This window comes from Notamacropus eugenii, chromosome 2 (genome assembly GCF_028372415.1).
Source record: "Notamacropus eugenii isolate mMacEug1 chromosome 2, mMacEug1.pri_v2, whole genome shotgun sequence".
NCBI classification, from domain to species: Eukaryota; Metazoa; Chordata; class Mammalia; order Diprotodontia; family Macropodidae; genus Notamacropus; species Notamacropus eugenii.
The window spans coordinates 252440096-252465036 of record NC_092873.1 but is presented as its reverse complement, the minus strand read 5'-3'; the positions used below and the strand labels follow the sequence as shown (position 1 = coordinate 252465036).

Below are 24941 nucleotides of genomic sequence, written 5' to 3'. Positions count from 1 at the left end.
GACTATCCAAGCCCACAAAGTGTACTTTGTGAAGATGCTGATGGCTGCTTTTAGCATAGTTTCAGGTAGTGGGAGGAAAACATAACCAGAAAGGAGAAACATCCTATCCTTATGGAAATATAAAGGGTGGGAAGTGAGTATGGCCTTCTCTTCTAGTGTGTTGAATCCCCTTAAGTGGGATGTAAATTCCTTAAAAGTGGGATATCCCTAATGCCAGGCACAGTCCCTTACAAATAGTTAATGCTTAATAATTGTTGGATTGAATTTAAACTTAGTCACATTCCTTCTAAGAGTTTAGCACTCTGAAATAATAATGGTGGGACCCCCTTAAATCCCTGCTTAGTCCCTATGTTAATTTGCTTTGCTTAATCTAGGAACTTCCCTCCACTTCCCTATTACTCTCTGTGTGTTTTATATCCTCTTTCCTCTCCTGAGAAAAAAAAAAAAAGACATCCCAGATCACTGAAGTTTTTCAACCAAGATTAGGGCAAGTTTGGGCTGACAACCATCAATAGAGATCCAAACTTCTGTATTTCTCTGTTCTGACTCCAGTGCAGTCCAAGGTTCCAACAAAAGCTTCTTAGACTTTTATCTGAAGGAAAATAAAGATTTTTCTGAAGGTGGGAAGGAGAGGCAGATTTCATAGCTTTCAGCATCCTTTAATTTAAAGAGACAGAGAAAGAAAAAGAAAAGAAAGAAGTGTTAGTTTCCTTCTTTTTGTATTTCAGAGTAATGGACCAGCACAAACTCTCCAGAGAACAGTGGGAGGATCGGATCCAGGTGTGGCATGCCGAACACCGTGGGATGCTGAAGTGAGTGCTTAGTTGTAGTACAAACTGGTATTTAGGTCATCTCCTGCTCTTCCAGTTAATCTTCTTTACCATGTGACTTCAGTTAGGAATCTTCAAGTAATTAGCTTTAGGAGGTTCTTGAACTGTTTTCCAGCCTTAATGCCTAATAAGGTATTAAAAGTTTTAATGTAACTGGTAGGGCATTTGTTTTTTGTTGTGGTTTTTTATTTATTTCTCATAACTAAATTATAGTTATAGCCTGGGGACCAGCCTTTACATACAAGCCTAGGAAAGATCCTTCCCAGGCTGCGTTTCTTTCTTGGGTACTTTTTTTAGGGGATGAGAAGAGAAATCTAAGCATCTCAGATAATACAGAGGCTGCTTCCCCCCAAAAAAATCATTGTTGCCCTGTCTTTCTCTGATGTTTAAGTGATACCGATTTGCTTGTGCGTATAATGCAAGGTAGTTGCCTCCTTGTAGGTTTTTATTGGACAAGACAGAACCCCTAAAAGGCACTTTGATCTTAGAGAAACAAAAGTGTTGAATGGAAGTGAGAAGTCCAGGCACTGGTGTTTGTTTAAATAAGTCTCATTGGAGCCTTTTGTTTGTGCATCACAGTCATTGCTGGAAATCTCATCCCCGCTGTAACAAAGAAAAACAGTTAAGCAAAAACACCCCCTACAGTGACCTCAACATTCTGGCCAATGTTGTTCCTTTAAATGGTGCACTGGTTTGTTTCCTGATGTGACTGATCATCCAAGTGCTCCTTATTTTCATACATTGGCAGCATTTTGAGGTTGAATGCCAAGCTCACAGTCAGGAAGGGTCTTGCTTGTAAGGTTCCTTGGCAGCCATAGCTTGTTACTTACAGCACCCCCATGGCAGAACCCATCTGACTCAAGTAGATTTCCTGGTCAGGGTGGACAGGGCAAAGCAGGCAAGAGAGTGGTCTGCAGTGATAAACGAGCAAAGCAATAGGGACCCTGGAATTACCATGCTGGTCAGACAAAAAGTAATCTGCTAAGTCAGCAAAGATAATGCCATATCACTTAATAAAGACCTCTTTTTGTCTAGTCTACAAAGACGTCAGTGAGGTTCTGTCTTGATTTGTCAAGAGAGCAAACCTTTATGGCGCTAGGGATGGGCACCGTCATCCATACTGTGCATTCCAAGTGATGACAGCACTCACTCTGTTCTTTTCCACTATTGATTCCTGCCCTCCTAGGGTCCTTGCTGTTCTGATACCTTTTCTTTGTTCTTCCCGAGTGCTATGGAGAGGGGATGGGGGAAGAATAAGCAGCAAACAAAGAACTGCCAAAATCATCTTTATTTTCTTGGGATTTCAAAGTGAAGTTAATTTTATGCTAATCTAGTGGTTTTTGTGCTTCTTTTAATCTCCCCAACAGAGATAACGCTATGCTGGAGTATCTGAAGATTGCTCAGGATTTGGAGATGTATGGGATCAATTATTTTGAGATAAAAAACAAAAAAGGAACAGACCTTTGGCTCGGAGTGGATGCCCTGGGGCTAAATATTTACGAGAAAGATGATAAGTGAGTTTCTTTTCTTTTTTTGAGCTGATGGAGTAGAAGGAATGGGGAGCAGAAGGGCAGTTAGCAGTCCTAAATGGGGCTGAATGAAGGCCTTGGTTCAGCTTTGTGTTGACCCAGGGAGAGAACAGGTCTTGAAGGTCTGTTTCTACTCTGTTGGTGCAAGTGCATCAGAAACTTGGCACAAAGACCTTTATTTGGCACTACCTTCTTTCCTAATGTCATTGGATATTAAGTGTTTGCAGTACATGCAACATCTTGAAATGTTCAAAATATCGACTCTATTTGGATGAGTGAGGGGAGAGTATTGTATATCCATTAGAATTTAGATAAAATTCTATGGACCCATTTGTTTGAAGGAATAACTGGGAGGGAATAAGAAAGAGTAACACTAGGGAGCCTGTGAAATGGGGCAGAAAGAGGGGGATTAGGGCAGGTGGGTCATCAGTGTATTCTTTCCCTGCCCCTTTCTTTCTCCATGGGATAGTGTCTAACCACTAAAGTTTATAGGTCTGACTGCCACCCGGGCAGTTTCTGCAAAGCTTATAGGCCACTGCCTGAAGACTCTGAGATCAACCCTTTTATCAAATTTCTGTTAACACCAAGCACTTACTGTGTGCCAGACACCAAGCCAAGTTGTGGGAGTACAAAAAGAAGCAAAAGCTAATCCCTACACTCTAGGATTGCAGTCTATGCAATCTAACATTTAGAGAGTTATCAGAGACCTCTAAGGCTACACAAATTAGTGCATTAATGTTGAATACTCACCTAACCTAAATCCTCTCAACTTTTGGGAGTTACTCATTTGCTCTGTGTTTGTTATTTAGCTTATGAGGGCCAGGACTGTTTTGTTTTTGTCTTTTGTTTCTTCAGCAATGGAGAAGCAGCTTGGTATAGTAGATAGAGAGCTGACCTCAGTCAGAAGTTCTGGGTTCAGGTCCTACCTCTAACCTACTATTTGCCTGACAGTGATTGTCCCTTAAGTTTTCACTACTCTCAGGTGCTCATTTACATTAATAGAGGGAACTTTTTTACTGGAAATTCCCTACATTGATTAAGTTACACCTTTTTTTCATTCATTCATTTATTGACTCAACCAAAATTCAGGTCTGGACCAGAAACAAACAAAGCCCCAAACCCAAGTGTTTAGCTCTGCATTTCCTTGTATGTGGTAAGCACTTAGTATATGTTTATTCCCTTCATCCTAATAACAGTGGATGGAAATTGTAAAGAGACTTAATCTTGATTGGAACAGTAAGGAAAATCTTTTAGCAACACCATCCAAAGTGAAGGTTCTGTACCTCTGGGGCTCTCTGAGCATCTGTGAGGCAGGCTTTAAAAGGGATTCTTCAACTACAGCTTGGATTCAGTGATTTCTGAGGTCCCACCCAGGTCTGAGATCCTTTGATTCTGTGAGAGATACCTGACCACAGTGATTTGGGGGGTGACAGAAGTAGGCGGTACCTCCCTGTTGTCCTTGCTCTAAGGGTCCTCAAGTAGCTCAGAGCTTATAGTTTGGGGGATGGGGCTGTTTGGGAGCACAAGGACCTCTGGATGTAGACTTTCTAGTTAACCTCTGCTTCCTCAGTTTCTTCATCTGTAAAATGGAGATGATAATAACACCTTCCTCCTGGGGTTATTGTGAAGATCTGGTGAGATAAGAATTATAAAGCATTTTCCTGGGATGTAGTAGCTGCTGTACAGTTATTATTATCATGTTAGTTGTTAGTGTCTTTATTATTCCTACAGAAAAGTCATTCAGTCAGTAAGCATTTATTTAAATACATATGCTGAGTGTCAAAGTCCTGTGCCAAGTGCTAGGAATACAAAGAATGGAAAAAAAAAAAAATTCCCCCCCAAATTGGTCCCTGCTCTCAAGGAGTTCACAGCCCATTGGGAGAGACAACATGAAAACATGAGTAATATAAGCCAGATACAGACAGACTGAGCTGGAGGTAGTTTCAGAGGGAAAGTACTGAGATTGAAAGCGTCTTTGACAAGCTTCTTATGGAAGGTGGAACCTCAGCTGAGACTTGAAGGAAGTCCGGATGCAACGAGGAGGAGGGAGAGAGTTCAAGGCTTAAGAGACTTTACTTATATATGGTCCCCTAGGCTTCTGAATATCAACTCACCCCCAATTCTCAGTTCTGGAAGTGGTATGGTGTAATGGGAAAAGTCTGAGGACTTCAGCTGAATTCAGGCCCTGATGTTAGTGACCTTTCAGGGCCTCTCAGTTACCTTATATGCCTGATGGGAATAATAATACTTGTACTGACTTCTCAAAGTTGCTAAGGAAAACTCTTTGATGTACATAAGGTTTTAAAAAGGTGAATTATTACTACTTCAAAGCCATTTTAGGAACGATCTGCTCCTCTAGCTGTGTGCCCTTCTGTAAAGTAAGGGTGTTGGCTAAGATGGATCCCTGCAGCCTTAGTGCTGAAGTGGTAGTTCTCACCCTTTTCCTGTTCCTCTCAGTTACTGCTACAATTGAATTAATAGTATCCTGGATTTAGAACTGAAAGAAACTGAGAGGTCCTCGAGTCCACCCCCGCTTATTTTACAGAAGGACATAAACGACCCGAGCTGACACTTGAATCCAGGTTCCCTGACTCCAAATCTTTGTTTTCTTCCCCACTGTGGCATGCACTCTCCCTCCCAATCACATTTCATTTCTTTGTTACCCTCCACACTAAAACAATGACAGGTGAGTGTCATTGGCTCTGGTCTCAGTGTTATGGAGGAGCAGGGGGGAAGATTTTTTTTTTTTATTTCCTGTAGATGGTTTGATTTAGTCAGGTGTGTGGGAGGAAAAAAGGTCTTAATTTTCTCTATCCTTTTGAGAGATGGCATTGAGGCCCAGCCGTCATCAAGGTGTCTCTGTCCTAGGGAGAACAGTACACAAAATAAAAAGGAAAATTCAAGAGTACCCACCATGGGATTGGAAGAGTGAGACTGCCTCTTGTCTTTAAACTTGGTTTCTTGAATGAGGAGGTTTTGTAATAGAGTCATGGTTATCCAAACAGGTTTTTCAAGCCACATATAATAATCATAGGCAGGAACTTGCTGATGTCAGCTCATAACTGCCCCCAAAACCACAGGCGTTTCTGTCTTTTCCTGAATAAGAGGCTGAGCCTCATTCACACCTCCTTTTCTGCTCTTGGCCCTCTCCCCATCTTGTCGGTTTAACCGGCGCTTCCGTTATTTGGTTTGTAATTTCCCCAAGTTGAAAAGCTTTAACATGGGGTAAGCATGCACCTTTGCTTCTCTGACTCTGTCTCTGTCTCTGTCTCTGTCTCTGTCTCTCTCCCTCTCCCTCTCTCCCTCCCTCTCCCTCGCTCTTGCTCTCCTGAGACACACCTTGTTTTTATTTCTAAGTCCACCCTTCACTGGAATCAATCCAGTGATCAAAGTTCTTTTCCTTTTCAACTGAGTTTAGAAGTCATTGAATAAACATTTATGAAGTGCTTACTGTGTGCCAGGTACTATGCTGAACCCCTGGAAACTTGGTCATTGGTATAATAAAAGGAATTGAAAGTCAGGCTTGAGCAACATTGAGAGCTCACTAAATCTGTCTTATGTTAAATGGTAAATTTCTCTAACACACACACCCCTATCTTTATCTATCTGTACACATACACCATTGCTCAGAGAGAGGCAACAATACATAGTAGATAAAGAACTGGCTTTAGAATCAGGAAAGGCCTGGGTTCCAGCTTGCTCTTGATACCTACTCGTTGTGACCCTGCTCAGATCACTCAAAGTTTTCAGTACTCTAGACGGTTCTTTTCTTAACACTAGAAGTTGCAAAACAGTTGCTAATCTGCATGAGTAGGAGGGTTTCCTCAGTGGTAGTATCAGTGAATTCGAGTCTGGACCAGAAAAACCCTGATCATTGCTAATAGTAGTGTTGAGTTAAATGTTTGGAATTCATTGCTTCATCAATAAAGAATTTCAGATAAAGGAAAGATGAGTTGAATCTGTTGATAGATATCTAGCATTTATGTGGCGCTTTATGCAAAGAGCGCTTTATAGATATTATTTTATTTTCACAGCTCTCAGAGGTAGATACTATTGTTAATCTCATTTTACAGATAAGGAAATGGGTGTTTAATGACTTGCCCAGGATCACCCAGCTAGTAAATGTTACAGTTTGAACTCAGTCCTTCCTAACTCAAGGGCCAGCTCTGTCATTATCCCACTGTCTCTGTAGGTACATCCTTGAGACCTATCTGATTTGGTTTTGTTTATATATACTTTCTTTTGAAATGGCTATTCAGTTATTTTTACCATTAGATTGTAAGCTCTTTGAGGAAACCTATCTTTTGCCTCTTTTTTGTATCCCTAGCATTTAGCACAGTGCCCAGCACATAGAAGGTGCTTAATAAATACTTAATAAATTGAATTTTATAGCACAGACTGTCATTGGATATAGCCTCCAAAGTACCATGAACTCCAACAGGATTGGATAACTCCCACAAAGCTGGCAAGGCAGTTAGCCAGTTCAGTATACCAATATGACAATTAGGCCACCATGTGAATTAGCTTCAACATCTGCTCCTCTTTTTTTTTTTCCTTTCCAAAATTTAAGCAAGACTTTGATTGCTCACTTGTATATAAAATTGTAAGTATCACAGGTCCAAGAACCCAACCAGCATCCTCTAGTCAAAAGAGTCTTGGGTTTGGAGCCCTCTAGAGAGCCAAATTTCTGATCCCATCTTTGTCATTTGCAACCTACATTCACTAAATCTCTTTGGGTCTCCATTTTTAATAAAATGGGGGTGGGAGGTTGGGTTGGACTTGATCTCTAAGGTCCCTTTTAATGCTTAAATCCATGATTCTACATCCATGTGTCATGATTCCCACTCATTCTTAACTCTGTTATATATTGTAATATGACCACTTTTTTAAAGCATCTGTTGGGCTAAGATAAACTTCTAACAGGAGAACTTTGGATCTCTTCTTAGCACAAACCATTTATACATATAAACTCCTTTTTTAAAAAATCCTGCCAAACTTTGTTCTGTTTTTCCAAGCTATGGCTAAGAGTTCAGTTGACTCCTGTAGTAGCATTTTTTAAAAATAAGGCTTCCATGATCAGTCCTCTACTTTGGACATTGAAACCACGCTCATAAATGGTTATGGGTTGTAATTCATACTTGAAGTTTCATGGTTTTTCAAAAGGGCAGGCCACAGCAAAAGGGTGCTCCCAGTCATCAGAAATCCATTGATGGCAAGATGCCCAGACCCACGACCAAGGAAAAGGAAAGATGATGGTGCAGCCTGATGATCTAATTTTTCCAAGAATAGCAAGAGAAATTCTTTATGTTTGAGATGAGGGAAAATGTAGTGATAGGAATACATGGAAACCAGCCATTTCCTGGTTGCTTAGTGTTTAGAAAGAGCTGTAAACTTAGTCTGTCTTGTCCCCACAGCATTAATTATGCCATCACAAATTGAGAGCGTTGGTGTGGTTCATTGTTTCTTTTCATTACCAACTCTGATTTGGGCTTCCCACAGAAACCCCACAGGCAATGACTATACATACACATGATGGAGCAGGAGGCTAAGTCAGATGATTTCTTTAAGCCCCCTTCTACCTATTACTGCTAATTCATACTATCAACATAACACAGGTTGTTGACACGCTGTCTATGTATAAATACATATAGGAAAATTACTTTTCTTCTTTAGATCTTAATATGCTAATGCCCAGATTTAACCAAATTACTTTAAGCAAAGTACTTAAATTGATCCATTCTACCTCAGAGACCTGTGTGACTTTGGGCAAATCAATTAACCTCCCTGTGCTTCAGTTTCTGCATCTGTAAAATGAGGGAGTTAGAAAAGATGATCACTAAGGTTTTTTTCTTCTCTAGATCTTATGATCCTGTGATCCTTTCCCTTACTATGGGTAATATGTTAGCCACATGGCTAAATGGAGGTTGTTTCTACCTTTATCCTTTAATAATGTCACAGGGTATAGGCTAAATTCAGCTCAGAACTTGGGTTGTACTACCCATAAAGATTATGACTACAGTATTGGTTGAATATTTATTTAAGTGCACAATATGATTCAGTGGAATGAGTGTAGAATTTGGAGTCAGAGACTCTGGATTTGCTACTTTTAAAACATTGTGACCTTGAGCCAGTCACTTAATGTCTAAGCTTCAATTTGATCACCTGTAAAATAAAGACTAGTTTCAAGCCTTAGCTATATGATCCAGTCATGATGACCCATTATATTGGGTGCTGTGAGAGATAAAAGGGAAATATTAGTTAAGATCTCTTCTCTCAAGGAGATGTGAAGTCTCAGGAAGATATGATTTATAAAAAGTTAGGACACAAAACCAGAATTTAATAGCTATGCAAAACATTGACTTGAAAGTCATTTATTTAGTAAGTATTCAAACACATTTTTTTGTATGACAGATTTATATATATGACAAGACACAATAGGTTTCAGAATTCAATTTAATTGTACATTTGATGAAATATTTGTTAAATATCTAGAATATGCCAAGTGCTAGCAGTACAAGGACAAAAGTGAAGGATGGATCGGACCCTATCTTCAATCATAGTTGGGGATAAAACATTTAAGTAGAAGAGTAAGTTTATGATACTTTGTGAAGGGGAAGAATATTAACAATCAGTGAATCAAAAAAAATCCTGTATACAGCAGGTAGACCTAAGATAAACCTTGAAGAAATCTAAAAATTCTAAGAGATAGAGGAGAGAAAGAAGTGTATTCTAGGCATGGGTGCAAAGGCATAGAGGGAGAAGGTGAGGTTTAGATGTATTTAAAAGGACTGTAGAGTACATGAAGAAAAATAATGTGAAATGAGTCCACAAATAATCATTGTAGTAGTAGCAGCTGCAGCAGCTACCATTTATGTAAATGATTTAAGATTTACAAAGCACTTTACAGATTTTATATCATTTTATCCCCAAAACAACTCTGGGAAGTAAGTGCTATTAATATCCTTAGTTTACAGATAAGGAAACTGAGGCTTAGAGAGATTAAGTAACTTGCTCAGGGTTACAAGCTAGTATCTGAAGCCATTGTAGGTTGGAGCCCAACTCTGTGGAACTTTAAACGCTAAGAGTTTGTATTTTATCCTAGGGGCAATAGAGAGCCCCTAAATAATGGCTTTGGAGTAGGAAAATGAGATTATTTTGGCAGTTATGTGGAGAATGGGAGAATGACCAGTTAGAAGACTACTGAACAGATGGGAGGTAGTGAATTTTTTTAAAATTTAATTTATTTTTTATTACATTTTAAGTTCTGAACTGTCTCCTTCCTCCCCACCTCACACCACAGAAGGCCACCATTTCTCTCTCTCTCTTTCTCTCTCTCTCTCTCTCTCTCTCTCTCACACACACACACACACACACACACACACACACACACACACACAGACACACACACACACACCCATACTATGCAAACTTCTTTTTATTAGTTCTTTCTCTGAAGGTAACTGTCATTTTCCTCCATATATCCTTTGTAGTTGATTTGAGTATTTATAATATTCATAATAACTTAGTTGTTCACAGTTATTCTTTGAACAGTATTGCAGTTGCCATATACAATGTTCTCTTGGCTATGTTCATTTCACTCTTCAGTATTTCCTGCAGGTCTTTCTGTGTTTTTCTAAAATCAACCAATTCATCATTTTTATAGTAGTATTCGATCATAGTCATATACCGCACTTGTTTAGCCATTCCCCAATTGATGAGTATCCCCTCAAATTTCAGTTCTTTGCCACCACTAAGAGAGCTGCTATAAATATTTTAGAATACATAGTGGTTCTTTTTCTTTTTTCCTGATCACTTTTGGAGCATAGTGGTATTGCTGGGTCAGAGATATACAGAGTTTTATAGCTCTTCAGACATAATTTCAGATTACTCTTCAAAATGGTTGGATCAGTTCACAATTCCACCAACAGTGTATTAGTGTTCCAGAGGTCTTGAACTTACATGGTAGCCGTGTGAGTATAGAGAATGGAATATGTATGAGAGATGTTGAAGAAACACTTGTAGCTGATTGGATACGGGAGTTGAGGGACAATGAATACCCAAAGATGATCCCAAGGTTGCATATTAGTGAGATGGTGATGCCCTCAATAGAAATATGAAAGTTTGGAAGGGGCAGGGATTATAAGGGAAAATGATGAGTTCCATTTTTGTACATGTTTAGTTTGAGATGCTTATTGGACATCTGGATGGAGATGTCTAGGAGATATTTCTTGATGTAAGATTGAGAAATGACCGAGCTGAACTCAGTAGACCTATAGTTGTATATTGACCTTTTTTCTCTTTTTATTTCTTTAGATTGACCCCAAAGATTGGCTTCCCTTGGAGTGAAATCAGAAACATCTCTTTCAATGACAAAAAGTTTGTCATTAAACCCATTGACAAGAAGGCACCTGTAAGTTAACTTGGTTTCGAGGTAGTTTTTTTTTTTTTCAGTCCCCGAAGCAAAATGAGATTCTGAGACAGTGCTCAGACTGCTCTGACATTTGAGAAGGAGCTGGTGACTTAGTCTATGCACTTGTATGGGGAAAATAATTACTAGCACAATTATATAGAAAGGGCTCCTTGTGTGCTGCATGACTACTCATTATGGTATGAGGACAAAGTGGAAAACATACACTAATGGAGAACTAGCCATCCCCATTTACCTATTTTTTTTTTTATTCAGAATGGCCTTTTTCTTTCTAATGAGTCATTGCCTCTCTAGGCAGAGTTTTTCTAAATGATCAGTATCCTCTCCTGGGATTGGGGGCCTCAGGGTTGATAATTCATAACTGTTTATCTTGCTCTTGAGGTTAGGAAGCCCTCTTGTCCACTGGGCATCTGTGTTGCAGTGCCATTTTCTTGGTCTAAGGTAGATTTCTGACTATGAGGCCTCTAGCAGCAGACCTTTCAGCCTTTTGCCTTTTCAAGCTGCTCTGTAAACTTGACTAAGTTAAGGAGAATTAGACTCATAGTTTGGGTTTCACTTAGGTTGTCAGCGAGGAGAACCTGCCGATTTCTCTGTATGATGGGACCCAAGAGATTGGCCAGAGCAGGGATCATTAACCTGAATCCTCTTGTCAGTCTAGTCAGACGTTATTCTCAGAAAAATGTTTTTTCAATGTATAAAATAAAATACAAAGAAAATCAATGGTATTGAAGTAAATGTGATTTTTCCCCCATCCAAATTAACATAAACTCTCTGTGGAACACTTGAGGAAGCATGAACTCCAAGTTAGATGATTTTCTATGGCTCCTTCCAACCACATTGGCTCTGATTGTGACTGACATACGCTGAGAGTAATGGCTTATTTTGGTTTTTTTCCCATTCTTTTCCAGAACATGGACAGATTTTTTTTTTGTCTACTGCTTCTCTGAACTTTTAAATCCAACACACAATACACATTTTATTTATTATTTAATTATTGATCACTCTTTTATTATTAATAATGCTCTATTAAATGTGTTATTTTACTTAACGCATGAACATCTAGCAGCTAAAAACTGCTTATAATCCTTTCGAGAACTAAGCCTGTTCCTTTAATGCCTGGTTCAGTATGTTACCAAAATTTATAACAAAGGGAAAAGACTTGGTGTCCTTCTGTCATTTTGGTTCCTTAGTTACAGCATTAAGCTTAGGAAGGCAAACATGGGCTGTAGTCCATGCCTCCGGTATTTATTTACCCTCTTGAGATTGGGTATTGCTTAGGTATGATAGCCCACTCAAGAAAGAACTCAGTGCTATTGTCCAATTACTTTTCCCTTACTGTCAGCACAGCATAATTTAAAACCAGCATGTCTTTACATAATTTGTGAAGGCATTTTATTCATTATTGAAAATCCTTCCTGCTGTTTGTGAACTCTTGCCTCTTCCACTGCTAGTAACAACACAGTTATTTAAAATTAAAGCAGTACTTAATGCCAGGACTCCAGCTTCACAGGAGCAGATCACATTAATTTACAGCATCCCTCTGAGTGAAGTTAGTTGTAGTTTAGTGGTATTATTGATAATGGAAACTGAGGCAAAGCAAAGCTGGGAAAGTCATTAGGGTACTGGGGCTGTCCATTTCATGGAGTGAGCGCTGGATGTATAGTCTGCAAAGTAATGTTTGACAATGGCTAGGCGGTGCTGGCTGCATGACCACGGGCAAGTTACTTAAGCAAAGGGAGTCTTAGTTAATTTGTCTGTATGTTAAGGGGAAAGGAGGCTAAACAGCCAAAGTTCTTTCCAGCATTAAATCTTGTGATTCTTTTTAGAAGGGCTTTTTGCATATTCTCATGCAACTCCATAGATTCCTAGATTTAGAGCTGGAAGCAACCTTGGAGGTTATCTATAGACCAGCCCACTCAGTTTACAAATAAAGATCCATTTGATGTTTCTTCATCTAACAAGTGGCAGAACTGGGCATTTTTTTAAATTCAATTTTATTTTATTTTCAGTTCCAAATTCTCTCCCTTCCCTCCACTCCCTCCCCCATCTATTGAGAAGGCAAGAAATGCAATACTTATTATACATGTGAAATCATGCAAAACACATTTCCAGATTAGCCACTTTCTGGGGGGGAAATAAGAAAAAGAATGAGAAAAAACATGCTTCTGTCACCACTCCGAGTCCACTGGTTCTCTGTTTGGAAGCAGATAGGCATTTTTCATCATCATGAGTCATTTGGAATTGCAGTGGATCATAGTCAGTTTCTAGATCAGTTACTGAGTCTTTCACAATTGATTACCTTTACATTATTACTGTATTACGTGTGTAAATTGCAAAACTGGACATTTGAACCCAGGTTCTTCCAATTCTACTTCTAGCTCCTGTCTTTTTTCGTTTCTTTCTTCCCTTCCTCTTTTTCTTTCTTCTTTCCTTCCTTTCTTTTTCCCTCCTTCCTTCTTTCCTTCCTTTTTTCCTTTTCTTTATTCCTTCTTTTCTTCCTTTCTTTTCTTACTCCTCTTGCCATAAGATTATTTCAGATTTGCAGTATATTTTATAATAATGAACTTTCAGGCCAAGTCATTTGTGTTACCTATTACTATTGCCCAGGTGATTTTTTTCCCCCTAGAACTCTTCCAGCTTTTTTTTTTTTTTTTGGTGGCTTTTTAACATCAAGATGAGGTAATATGGAAACAGGCCATCTCCTTTAAAAGCTTTCTAATGGTGGACAGTGGAGACTAAGGTTTTCAAGTTTAGCCTTTCATCTCAAAGATACAAAAACAGAATCTCCGAGACAAAGATTGTGCATGCCACATTAAGATTTCTCATCTTGACTGGCTTGTGCAGGGTCCAGCAAGTACACAAAGGTCCAGTAAGTTTCCATGTCTGCTTACAAATGAGCCCTTGTGTTGTAGCCACCAAAAGTTGCAACAGACTTTTTCCCCCCAGTCATACTTTTGCTAATGACCAAGCATTTCCTTATTAAAAGTCAGCTGCTTAGCACAGCTTCTCGGCTTACAAATGTGTTGTGTTTCATTGAATTACTGAGAATGGACCAGAAGAGGGGTACTACCTGTAGCAGCTAAGTCCTTTTGACAAGGTTGGGGGTTTCCTTCCTTAGCATAAATGTTCCCTTTTCTTTCTAGTTAGTTTGTTAAAGAGGCTTCTGACTATGGCAGATCTAAGATGCCCCCAGGAGAGGTGGACTTTTTGTGTTTAAAAAAAAAAAATTTTTTTAAAGGTCATTATCTCATTGGCTTCAGAGTTTGAGTAGCAGTCCCTGAAAAGTGCTAACCAGTTCACAACTTTTGACCCTTTGTTCCAAAAAGGGAAAACTTTTAATTAAATTTTAGAGGCACCCTGTTCCTGGCTTGGTTCTGATGCAGCAGCAGGGGACTTTGAGGCCTGTGGTTACCTTTACAAGGGTACATCTTGATTGCTGCCACATTTTTTGGATCTCTGAGACCAAGATACTTGTAACAAAAACAGAAAAGAGCCCATGGCTGCCCTCATTGGCATGAGGGTAACCTGGGAGAATAACCCAAAAATTTCTTAGTGGCTTGGGGCCAACCTATTTTTGAGAATACTTCTCTTCCAGTCTTCTTTTTCCTTCTTTGGAGTTTGTCTTCAGGCTCCTGGATTCACTTTTCCATGAATTTTCCTCTCTGGAATTTCTTTAAGTGAATTTAGGAAAAGCATGTCCCAAGTGTCTGGAGAGGGTGTAAGAAAAGCATGTTGGGTGGGTTTTGCCTCCAGAGATTTCCAAGGCAGCCGTGGGTTTAGAAATCTAAAAATGGTGACTGCAACAAGTATGAGTGCTCAACTCCATAAGCTGGTTTATCTGAAAGGTAATGCACTAAGTTTCCTCCCTTTTGATTTTTTTCCTGCCCCTTCTCCCCTTGGAATCCTCAGCAACACTGCATAACTAAATGGATCCCCTAATTGCTCTAGGGGACTGGCTGCCATAGAAGCACAACCCTGGTTCTTAGAAGACTTTTAGTTAATAAAAAAATCTCATCTCAGTGCCTCATTCTGGTCCATTGACTTTTTTTTTTAAAGGCTAGGTAATTCTTTGCATATTCTCATTAGTCACAGTTAGGATCCATTTATGGTACATGATTATGAAGCCATAATATAATCTTATTGTGTAATAAAAGGTAGGTGGGTAATAAAATACCTGTTTTCCTCCCAACCTCTCAGACACCAACTCAGGAAACCTGATGATTTAATCCAAGTATTTGAAACTCCAGAGGGAGATTTCTCCAAGAAAGATCAGAGTAGGAGCTGCAATAACTAGAACCAGCCCCTTGTTACCATGCACATGCATACACATACACAGAGACACATACATGCGCACAAGAATCTAAATAGTTTGCTATGTTGGTTGCTTCCCTATATATTGCCAGTAATGTCTCAATCTAATAGCTCTTTGTGTAGTGTAGATCTGTCTATCTTGTAAGTATTTTGTGTTTCCTCAGATGGTATTTGGGGGGCCCTGTGGTTGTAAGAAGTTGCAAATGAGCTAAACTGAAGCATTTTTGCCTTAATATGGTTATTTCTGTTACTAAAATAGTCACTATTCTCTACTTCTTCCTTTCAGCCGAATTCAGCCTGATGCTAGGATAGGGTTGAAGGTTGGAAAATGAGTGCTTTCAGATGTCTTGGCCTTAATTAGAGCACAAGCATTCCTTGGCTCTTGAAATTCTGATTAAAGCATCCCTTTCCTGCAAAAGAAAAAAAAAACGGCTTCATATAAACAGTTATTTGTTGAGTGAGCATCCATTGTAGGTAGAACATGTTATAATATGATGGTATTGAGGTACAACAGAAATCAAGAGAGTCCCTTGTCCTCAGGAAACCTACGGTCTAAAGGAGGAAATTTTCCTTTGTGAGCTCACTCACTCATTCCAGACAGCTTAGGTGGTCTAATGGTGAAATAAGCCCAGTAGGAAATTCCATTTCTCTATTTGTTGCTTTTGAGTTGGCACCATTTTCCTCCCTTGGACACGCAGAAGCCCTTCTCTTGTACCTATACCCCTTTCAGACTTAGCATCTTAAGAGACACCTGTGATTTGGAAGATGGCAAAGTGATTGAGGATCACAAGATTTTGTTTTGTTCCATAGGACTTTGTATTTTATGCACCTCGCCTCCGGATTAATAAGCGGATCCTTCAGCTTTGCATGGGGAACCATGAGCTGTACATGCGCCGCAGGAAGCCAGATACCATTGAGGTGCAGCAGATGAAAGCCCAAGCACGGGAGGAGAAGCACCAGAAACAACTGGAGAGGTGAGCCAAGAAGAGAGGGAGATCATAACCAAGGAATGCTACAGTACACCTTGTGTACAAAGATAGACTAAAATCTGGTAGTAGTCCTGGTGAATGGGACTCGAGACATCCTAACACGGATCATGAGATCATGGATTTAAAACTTGGAGGGTGTCTCCAGCCCACTCCTTTGACACATAAGGAAACTGAGGCCCAGAGAGTTTGTGACTTACTCAAGGTCACACCGGTAGCAAGGGACGAAGAGTCCTCTAGCTCCAGATTTCATACCCTTTCTACAGTACCACACTGCCTTCCTAGGGCATCTACATATGTATGTCATGTACATAACATACAAGGCTTCAAACCAACTTCATCCTAACCCTTCCTTCCCTCCCCCCCATGCTCCACCCACATCACCTTATAGCTCCCTTTGTGTTCTGTCTTCCTCCACTGAAATATAAACTCCCTGAGGACTTGGGCTATCTCTCTTTCAGCTTATATTTACATCTCCTGTGTTTAGCACTATTCCTGGGCACTTAAGTAAGCATTTAATAAATGCTTCTTGCTAAACATATACAGAACACAGGCAGACCTGCTCACTGAGCACATGGAGTCGGGAGACCTGAGTTCCAGTGTTCCTTTTGCCGCTAAGCAGTTGTGTGGTCTTGGGCAATACCTTAGACTTTGTTTTCTTTGTTGATTAAATGAGCCATTTGGTCTTTTCCAGTTCTCATTTTCTCTGATTGCTCTAATGTTGGGATGTTCATGTCCCTGGGACTGGAAACACATTGGTAATCACTGTTGTCCAAAGAGCCACATGCCTGCCATATGCCCTGTGGCATCTACTATAATTTCATATTCCAATATAAAGGCAGAAGACTTGAGAGCCAAAGTGCCTCGACTGCCCTGGAAGCTGAATGTCCAATGATACCAGATGAGAGACCATAGAAAGCTCTAAGGATCACTTTAATTCCAGACCATGATAAGGGTGGGCTTTATTGGTGAGCTTGCTTTTGAAATGAGTATGTTCTTCCACAGTTGGTGGGGAGAGGAAGACATGAAGGGTTACAGGGCATGTAAAATAGAGAATTGTCCCATAGGCTTAAGAAGAATCAGAAAACCCGTGGTTTCCAGTCTTTCAAGTGTCTATGGTTTTCCTTCTAAAGTTTGAAGCTTCTCTCTCCCTCTTCCACCTCTTTCTCTTGCCAATAGGCAGCAGTTGGAAAGTGAAAAGAAGAAAAGAGAGACTGTCGAACGAGAGAAGGAGCAGATGTTGCGCGAGAAGGAGGAGCTGATGCAGAGGCTGCAGGACTATGAACAGAAGACCAGGAAAGCAGAAAAGGGTAAGAAGGCTAATGGAGAGTTGAGCTGTCCTCTGTCCTGAGGCACAGAGCAGTGGAAAGAAAGATGGGAGGAGGATAGAGAGACAGAAGGAGAAAGATAAGACAGGCAGAAATAGAGGGATGAGGGGAAACAGGAGGAGAAAGATAAAGAGAGAGACAAATAGAGGGGAAGGGGGGGGAGAGATGGGGAGAAAGATCAAGAGAAACAGGGAGAAAGATAAAGGCAGACACATAAATAGAAGGAGAGGTACAGGCAGAGGAAAGAGAAAGAGAGATAAAGACAGATGGAAACAAGGAGAGGAAGAGAAAGAAAAACAGATGGGGAGGAGAAAAGAGAGGGGAGAGGCAGAAAGCAAGGGAGCGGGGCAGAACTGGAGAGAGGGGGAACCTCTTGTCTATGTCTTATTGGTACATAGTTGTTTACCTATTGTCTCCTCGGTTTCATTCTGAGCTCCATTAGGGCAGGGACCAGTTCTGCCTTTCTTTGTATCCACAGAACTTAGCACAGCACCTAACCCATAGTGGGCACTTACTTTCATTTATATTAAGTATATAATATAGTTGTATATGTATATTCAGCTATAAATGTTTCTTGACCTGTTCTTGACTTGGAAGAGGCACCGTGTTATAAAGTTGGGTCTTAGGGTCCAAAGACCTGAGGTGAAGTCCCAGATGTCAGTGCAGGAAAAGTCACTTAACTTTGTAACCTTGGTGTTTCCTATTGTAAAATGGGATGATGATACTAATACCTCCTTACAGGGTTATTTGACAGAGAATTCGTCATTAAACCCCATTAGTCATGTCTGAAGATGGGGTCTTATTTTCTAAGAAGAGATGCCTCCTCTTTTTTAAAAAAAACACATTATATAAAAATCTTTTATAAATTCCAGATAAATTTGGGTATAATTGTTTGCATTACAAAAAGATTCTTTGCTATGCCAAGAATTTCCTAGGATTTATTGTGCCTTCAAATGCTTTGTCAAAAATTTTGTTTGTTCACACTTTCGCATGGTAAGGTATATATGCATATAAAAACACACAAATATGTAGTTATGTATACAGGATATACATACACATATACATATATGTATATATATGTGGGTGGGTGGATGTTAAAAAATAGCTATGGGATACATACACACACACACACACACACACACACACACAGATTATCACCTTAGATGGCTACCAAACTAATTACAAACACTGACATCATCCTTTTGTATATGGGCTAGGAAGCCCTCACCAAGCTAAGATTTCATAGACTTATAGATTGAGAGCTGGAAAAGACCTTAGAGGTTATCAGTTTAGCCCTCTCATTTTACAGATGAGTAAACTGAGATCCCCTTATCCACACAACTAGTAAGTGTCCAAGTTCAGATTCAAACCCAGGTCCTCTGACTCCAAATTCAGCCCTCTGTCTATGGCCTCATGCTATTTTATGGGAATTTTTTTTGCTTTCTTTAGTTTTGTTTTTAAAGCCTTTCAGTGGATGTTGATGGGAAGGGAATAGGGGTGTTCCTAAAATGTTTTCCTTTGAGAAATCAGTTAAGGATAGCTGATGGCCTGGGAAACTCTGCTGATTTTGACTACTGAGGAACTTAAGGTTGGTTTTGTTTTTGTTTGATTTTTTTTTTTTTTTGGTAGAGCTCTCTGATCAGATCCAGAAAGCCATTCAGCTGGAAGAAGAGAGGAAACGAGCCCAGGAAGAGGCCGAGCGCCTTGAGGCTGACCGTGTGGCTGCTCTTCGAGCCAAAGAGGAACTGGAGAGACAAGCTGTGGATCAGATAAAGAGCCAGGAGCAGCTGGTAGGAATTACCTGTTTCAAGATGCTGAATTATAAAGGGGCTGCCACTTAGGATGAAAAAAAGTGACACCTGCCTTTTAATCATTTTTATCTGGGGTTTGTAACATGATCCACTTTGAAATAAAGAGTCATTATGGGGGTTTGGGGAGTGAGAGTACATTGGAGAGGGTGTCTTATCTTCTTAGAATGGGGGCCTGGGATCATCCCTGGTGTAGTACAATCAGAGGAAAGTGAAAAAGTGTTGGGCCAGGAAACACAATCTGGCAGAGATGCCCTTGGGTGTCTGAATCGCCTCTGCCAGCCAAAGGGAGGAAGGAGGGGTAGAAGGTCTTGGTTACAACAGACACCATTCAACAAATGTGCAATCCTGGTTCAGAATTTTCATTCACCAAAGGACTCTGTGGAAAGGATTCCGAGTATCATTTTAGTTCTTTCTCACCAGGCTGCTGAACTTGCTGAATACACCGCCAAGATTGCTCTGCTAGAAGAGGCCAGGAGGCGTAAGGAAGATGAAGTTGAAGAGTGGCAGCTCAGGGTAAGCGGGGGAGGGGTTTCCTTTCTTCCTAATTGTCCTGGCCCCCCCCAACTCTCCATAGCAAGGTGAAGCCTGCTCCTCAGGGCACTTAAAGCATGTCCAGGAATCCCTTTTCTGTATCAAATGTCTGGTGTTTGAACAGAGACCAGGGTCTGAGCACAATGGACACGTTCCCATTCAGATGGTCCTGGGACATTTCACACCCTCAGATATTACTGTATTACCTAAGGAGAAATCCTTAATGGAATGTGAGGGACTAAATGAACTAGATTAGCAAAAGAATAAGGAACTTATTATTTGGTTTCCACCTACTTACCTTCGGTTCTGCCAAGTCGCCTTTTTAAGGTCTTATATGCTTTGCGCTATTCAACTATGATCAAAACTGGTTTTGACAAGGAAATTAATTTTGAATCCAGCTTTTCTCTTCTCAGGGGCACCTGACATAGTCTGCCTTCTTTCTCATATTATGGAATCATAGAATTCCAGCGATAAAAGAGACTTCTGAGGTGCTCTAATTTAATTCCATCCTGGAGCTGAAGTGTGTGTGTCCCACCCCATTCCCCCAATAATAATCCTAACAAATGGTCATCCAGCTTCTGAATGAAGACCTGCAGAGATAAGGATCACTCTCACCCCACCCCAGCCTCTCAAGGCAGCATATTCTTTTGGACAACTCTAACTGTCAGGAAATTAATGATCCAAGAAACAATAGTAATTCCTAAATTTCCATAGAGCCTGCCCACCCCTTTCTCTCTGTTTCACATACTTCATTTATGGAAGTGCATCTGATACTCCAAATCCAGCCCCCCCAAAGCAGACATTTTGAGAAGTCTCTTCTCCTCACATCTGTACCATCTAGTTCCCTGTCTTCTAACACCACCCTTTATCTTGTTCCACAGCCTTTCATCTCTTATTCCCCTGACTGGTTTCTCAGTTCATTTTAATTTAATAAATGTTTATTAAATACATCCTCTGTTCAGAGTATCATGATATCCCCAGTGGTAGGAGTGGGCTGTTAAGTAACATACAGTTCTTGGCCCTCATGGAGAGTCTGGTCTAGTAGAGGATTTTGATGTCTACATGAATAATTATATTAATAAGTCCATCAGAGCAGTGCAAGTAAGGACTTTGTAGGGAAAAGAAAGGAGGTCATAATTGTACAGGATGGTGAGAGAAGATGTCTTGGAAAATATCTCTTTATCTGCTCAACTTTTGACCCTGAAAACAGTGGTCATCATCAGAAGCAAGATATATTCTGGTATCTTCTTACCAAAATCCTTCATCTCAATTAACTACATCCATAGGGTGGAGATGGCTGGTCCCCATGCAAATAATCAAGGGCCTAGGGTCTAAGGAAAAAAGAGTGTCTAGATAAGTAGTATTTTAAATGAGCAGCTGTAACATTACTCTACATGCCAAAAAAGCCATCACTGTGCTAATTCTAGAAGCAAAAGGAGAAAGACCATTTTTGGTAAGCTTGAGATAACTCCTGACTCTCTTTCTTAGAGAAAAAACAACCTGGGGGGTTGGGGGCGGGGCAGTGGGTGTGGTTGTGACTGTGTGTGTTGAAATCTTATTCTCTTAGCAAAGCTCTGGGTTTTTAAAGGAGGAACTCTCCAAGGAAAACCAGCCCAGACCACAAGGATCCTGTTCAAAGGAGGGAAAAAAGCCTTCCCATCTTTGTTAATTTCTTTTTAAAGGCCAGGGAAGCCCAAGATGACCTTGTCAAGACCAAGGAGGAGCTTCACCATGTGATGACTGCTCCTCCACCGCCACCCCCTGTGTATGAACCCGTGAATTACCACCCGCAAGAGAACTTGCAGGATGAAGGGACTGAGTACAGCGGTTACAGCGCCGAGTTCTCCAGCGAGGGCATCATGGACGACCGAAACGAAGAGAAACGCATCACAGAGGCTGAGAAGAATGAGCGTGTGCAGAGACAGCTACAGGTCAGTGCAGAGGTGTTGGAGGAGGCTGCGAAAGTTAATTAAAGTCAGAGAACTATAAAAAGGGGTGCTATGTGCTCATCTCTGCCTGTTACTTTTTTTAAATGGCAATAAATTCTTTCATTGGTGTCCACACACACACACACACACACACACGCACACTTTTTTTTCTTAAAAAGATCTCAGCCACATTCATAAGATAGATAGATGACTGCCCACCTTGGAAATTATTATGCACCTGGGGCCTAGGGGGATAAAATGGAATCTAGGTGAGTAATATTTTAAATTAGCAAAAACTCCCAATCATATTCCAGTTTCTGTGACTGAGAGAAAATAATGTATTTCCAAATATATTTTCCCCCTCCCCCATCCAGTTAATGATTCCTTGTAACAAAGATTTAAAAGAAGGGGGAGTGAAAATAAAAATTTAGATTTCTTTTTAAAAAGAAGCAGGGAGAGGAAACTTTAAAAAACAAAAAGTAAAGTTATTCTTAAATAGAAGAGGAGAAAGAAAAGGGAAAGAGAGGGAAAAAATTCCCCAAAACCAACACGACTTGCTTCTGCCACTACATGCAGTGGTGCCATGCTTTCCCTCCCTGCTTGAAGTCCTTCTTTTCTCTGAATGTGGCACCTGCGATTTCTTTTGAACCAGTGTTGATATAAGCAGAGCAGCAATGAGTACACCTATTTTAGCAGTGACTTCTCTGCTTTCCTTGTTCTTTCTCAATCTTTGAGAGAGCCTGAGTTTTCTACTAGCTCATCTCTGGTGGTTCAAAAGTCAGGTGTAATGTTTGGGCCTTCTAGAGACATATCTTTGGCATCATACCTGAAAATCAGGAATACCTTAGTTCAAATGCTACCTCAGATACTGGCTACATGACCCCAGGAAAGCCCCTTACCCTGTTTCCTCATCTCTAAAATGAAGATAATAATCTCTGTAGAGCACAGAAGATAAAGTGCTGGGCCTGGAGTCAGAAAGACTCATCTTCCTGAGTTCAAATCTGGCCTCAGATACTTCCTAACTGTGTGACCCTGGGCAAGTCACTTAACCCTGTTTGTCTCAGTTTCCCCTTCTGTAAAATGAGCTGACCAAGGAAATGGCAAACCAGTCAAGTATCTTTGCCAAGAAAACCCCAAATGGAATCACGAAGAGTTGGACACAACCGAACAATTATATGTAGCTATGAACTTTGTAAACTAACTCATTTGCAGAAATCAGATGAGATGCTTTGCAGACCATGGGTATCCATCATGGTTGTCATTAAATTCCTGACGTGTCATTTCCCTAACCATGTCTCTTAACATTTCAGACGTTGACAAACGAGCTGTCTCTGGCCAGGGATGAGAACAAGAGGACCCCCAATGACATCATCCACAACGAGAACATGAGACAAGGACGGGACAAGTACAAGACACTGAGGCAGATTCGACAGGGGAACACAAAGCAAAGAATTGATGAATTTGAAGCTATGTAAAAATGCCCTGTGTGGCCAAGAGAGCAGGACGGTGGGAAAAGGCAGGTCTGAACACACAGGCTCTCCTGAGGGGTCATTATGTGACAAACACACTGTGTACATTTTTTAGTATTCTATAAATCTAGAAACTCCCTACCATGTTCCAGGTTCTCTCATGGGGAGAGAATCCTTATTCAGCGGGGATATTCAGGGGGCTGGGAGGTGGAGGGGTTGTTGGAGGGGTACCTAGAGAGTTTCCCTTTTGTCTCCTAGTGCCAAACAGGCCTGTGTCGGGATTGATTTGAGTCAGAATAAGCACCTATAAAGCTTGATAAAGTGATAGAAAGTACTTCATGCTGGCATGTGGGATGCATCAGGATTGAGTATGTATTTAAAGAAAACCATCATTGTGGCCAGAAAACAGTGCCATACTTGATTGTCTTCTCCTCTCTCTCTCTCTCTTTCTCTGTCTCTCTCTCTCTCTGTCTCTGTCTCTCTCTCTCTCTCTCTCTCTCTCTCTCTCTCTCTCTCTCTCTCTTGCTCTCTCTTACTCTCTCTCTCTCTCTCTCTCTCTCAAGTGCCTGATTCACTTTTCATTCTATTCAAGATCCATCCATTTTGAAATTTTGGAAGATTGGTCTTTAAAAAAACACACAAAAGAAACCTCCTCCTCCCTTCTTCCTTATCTGCTCTGTTTTTCCCCCTTCAGGTCACTTGGTTTAGTTAAAAAAAAACATTCCTGCAGTGATCACTCAGAAGGAACAACGTAGGAGCACACTGATACCTTACTGTGCGTGCCAGTTAGGTTTACTTTGAATTTCTATACACCTAATGTGTTATGCTCTGGCTTAATTAATGATCAGTTATAGAGTGTAGTATTTATATATAAATATAAGTGATAATAAATATGGGATGTAACATTAGTTTAAAAAAGGGAAAGTTTTGTTCTGTATATTTTGTTACCTTCTACAGAATAATAAAGGAATTAAATATGAAAAAAACACTTAGACAAGGTACTTAATCTGATGTACTGTGATGCAGTCGGGAGACTGATTGCTCAATGTAATCACATTTGTAAAATGATTTTTTTTGTTTGTGTTCTTCCTGCATGTGATTCAGTATATATACGTATTATGTATAAACACTTCACTTTTTTTCTAACAGAGCTTCTAATTTTTTAAAAGACAACGTTGATTAATAACAATTCAGACTCCAACCATGAAGGGACTGTTTAATCCTGTGTGTCATCTTTGTATTCTGACAAGGAAAATGTTGCTATGAGTTACTTCCCTTCCCTCTGTCTCATCTCGGGAAGGCCATTAGCATGTCAGCTGTGGTACACCGTCGGCCCTGCTTCCTCACCAGCTTCCTCCTCGTGCTTTGTCTTTTTTAAGTTAAAATATCGTATGCATAGGTCTTCTGCACGACTTATACAAAAAATAAAAAGATCTGCAAGGTGATGCGTAGCATTTGATGTTTGATTGCATGTCGGGGGGCAGGGGAGTCCTTTTCTTGAGTAGTTTTCATAAAATACTAGCGATATGTTAGGGATTGGACTGAGCTGGGTTGGGATGTGTGCACATTACAGAATCTCAGAGGTGGAAGGGATCCCCATGGCCTTCTCATTACATCCATGCCTGCAAAAGACTTTGCTTCTGCAGCACACACAACAAAGGATTATCTAACCCTTTCCTGAGGACCTCTAGTGATGGGGAATCCACTGCTTCACATTCGTCTAGCTCAGGTGGGGAACCTGCAGCTTCGAGGCCACATGTGGCCCTGCCGGGCCTCAAGAGCAGCCCTGT

At 40.4% G+C, this 24941-nt stretch overlaps 1 protein-coding gene across 2 annotated transcripts in view; it reads left to right on the top strand.

Annotated features, from left to right (window-relative positions):
• The window catches only part of EZR (ezrin), a 72244-nt gene extending 47648 nt beyond the window's left edge, over positions 1-24596 (top strand). For both annotated transcript variants that reach the window (XM_072643819.1, XM_072643820.1), the window contains exons 6-14: positions 729-812; positions 2198-2344; positions 10673-10769; positions 15909-16072; positions 17264-17394; positions 19042-19202; positions 19644-19736; positions 21437-21685; positions 22993-24596. In XM_072643819.1, coding sequence (XP_072499920.1) covers positions 729-812; positions 2198-2344; positions 10673-10769; positions 15909-16072; positions 17264-17394; positions 19042-19202; positions 19644-19736; positions 21437-21685; positions 22993-23157 — 1291 coding nt within the window. In that variant the 3' untranslated portion in view covers positions 23158-24596. The remainder of the gene's footprint in view (positions 1-728; positions 813-2197; positions 2345-10672; positions 10770-15908; positions 16073-17263; positions 17395-19041; positions 19203-19643; positions 19737-21436; positions 21686-22992) is intronic.
• The last annotated feature ends 345 nt before the right edge of the window (positions 24597-24941 follow it).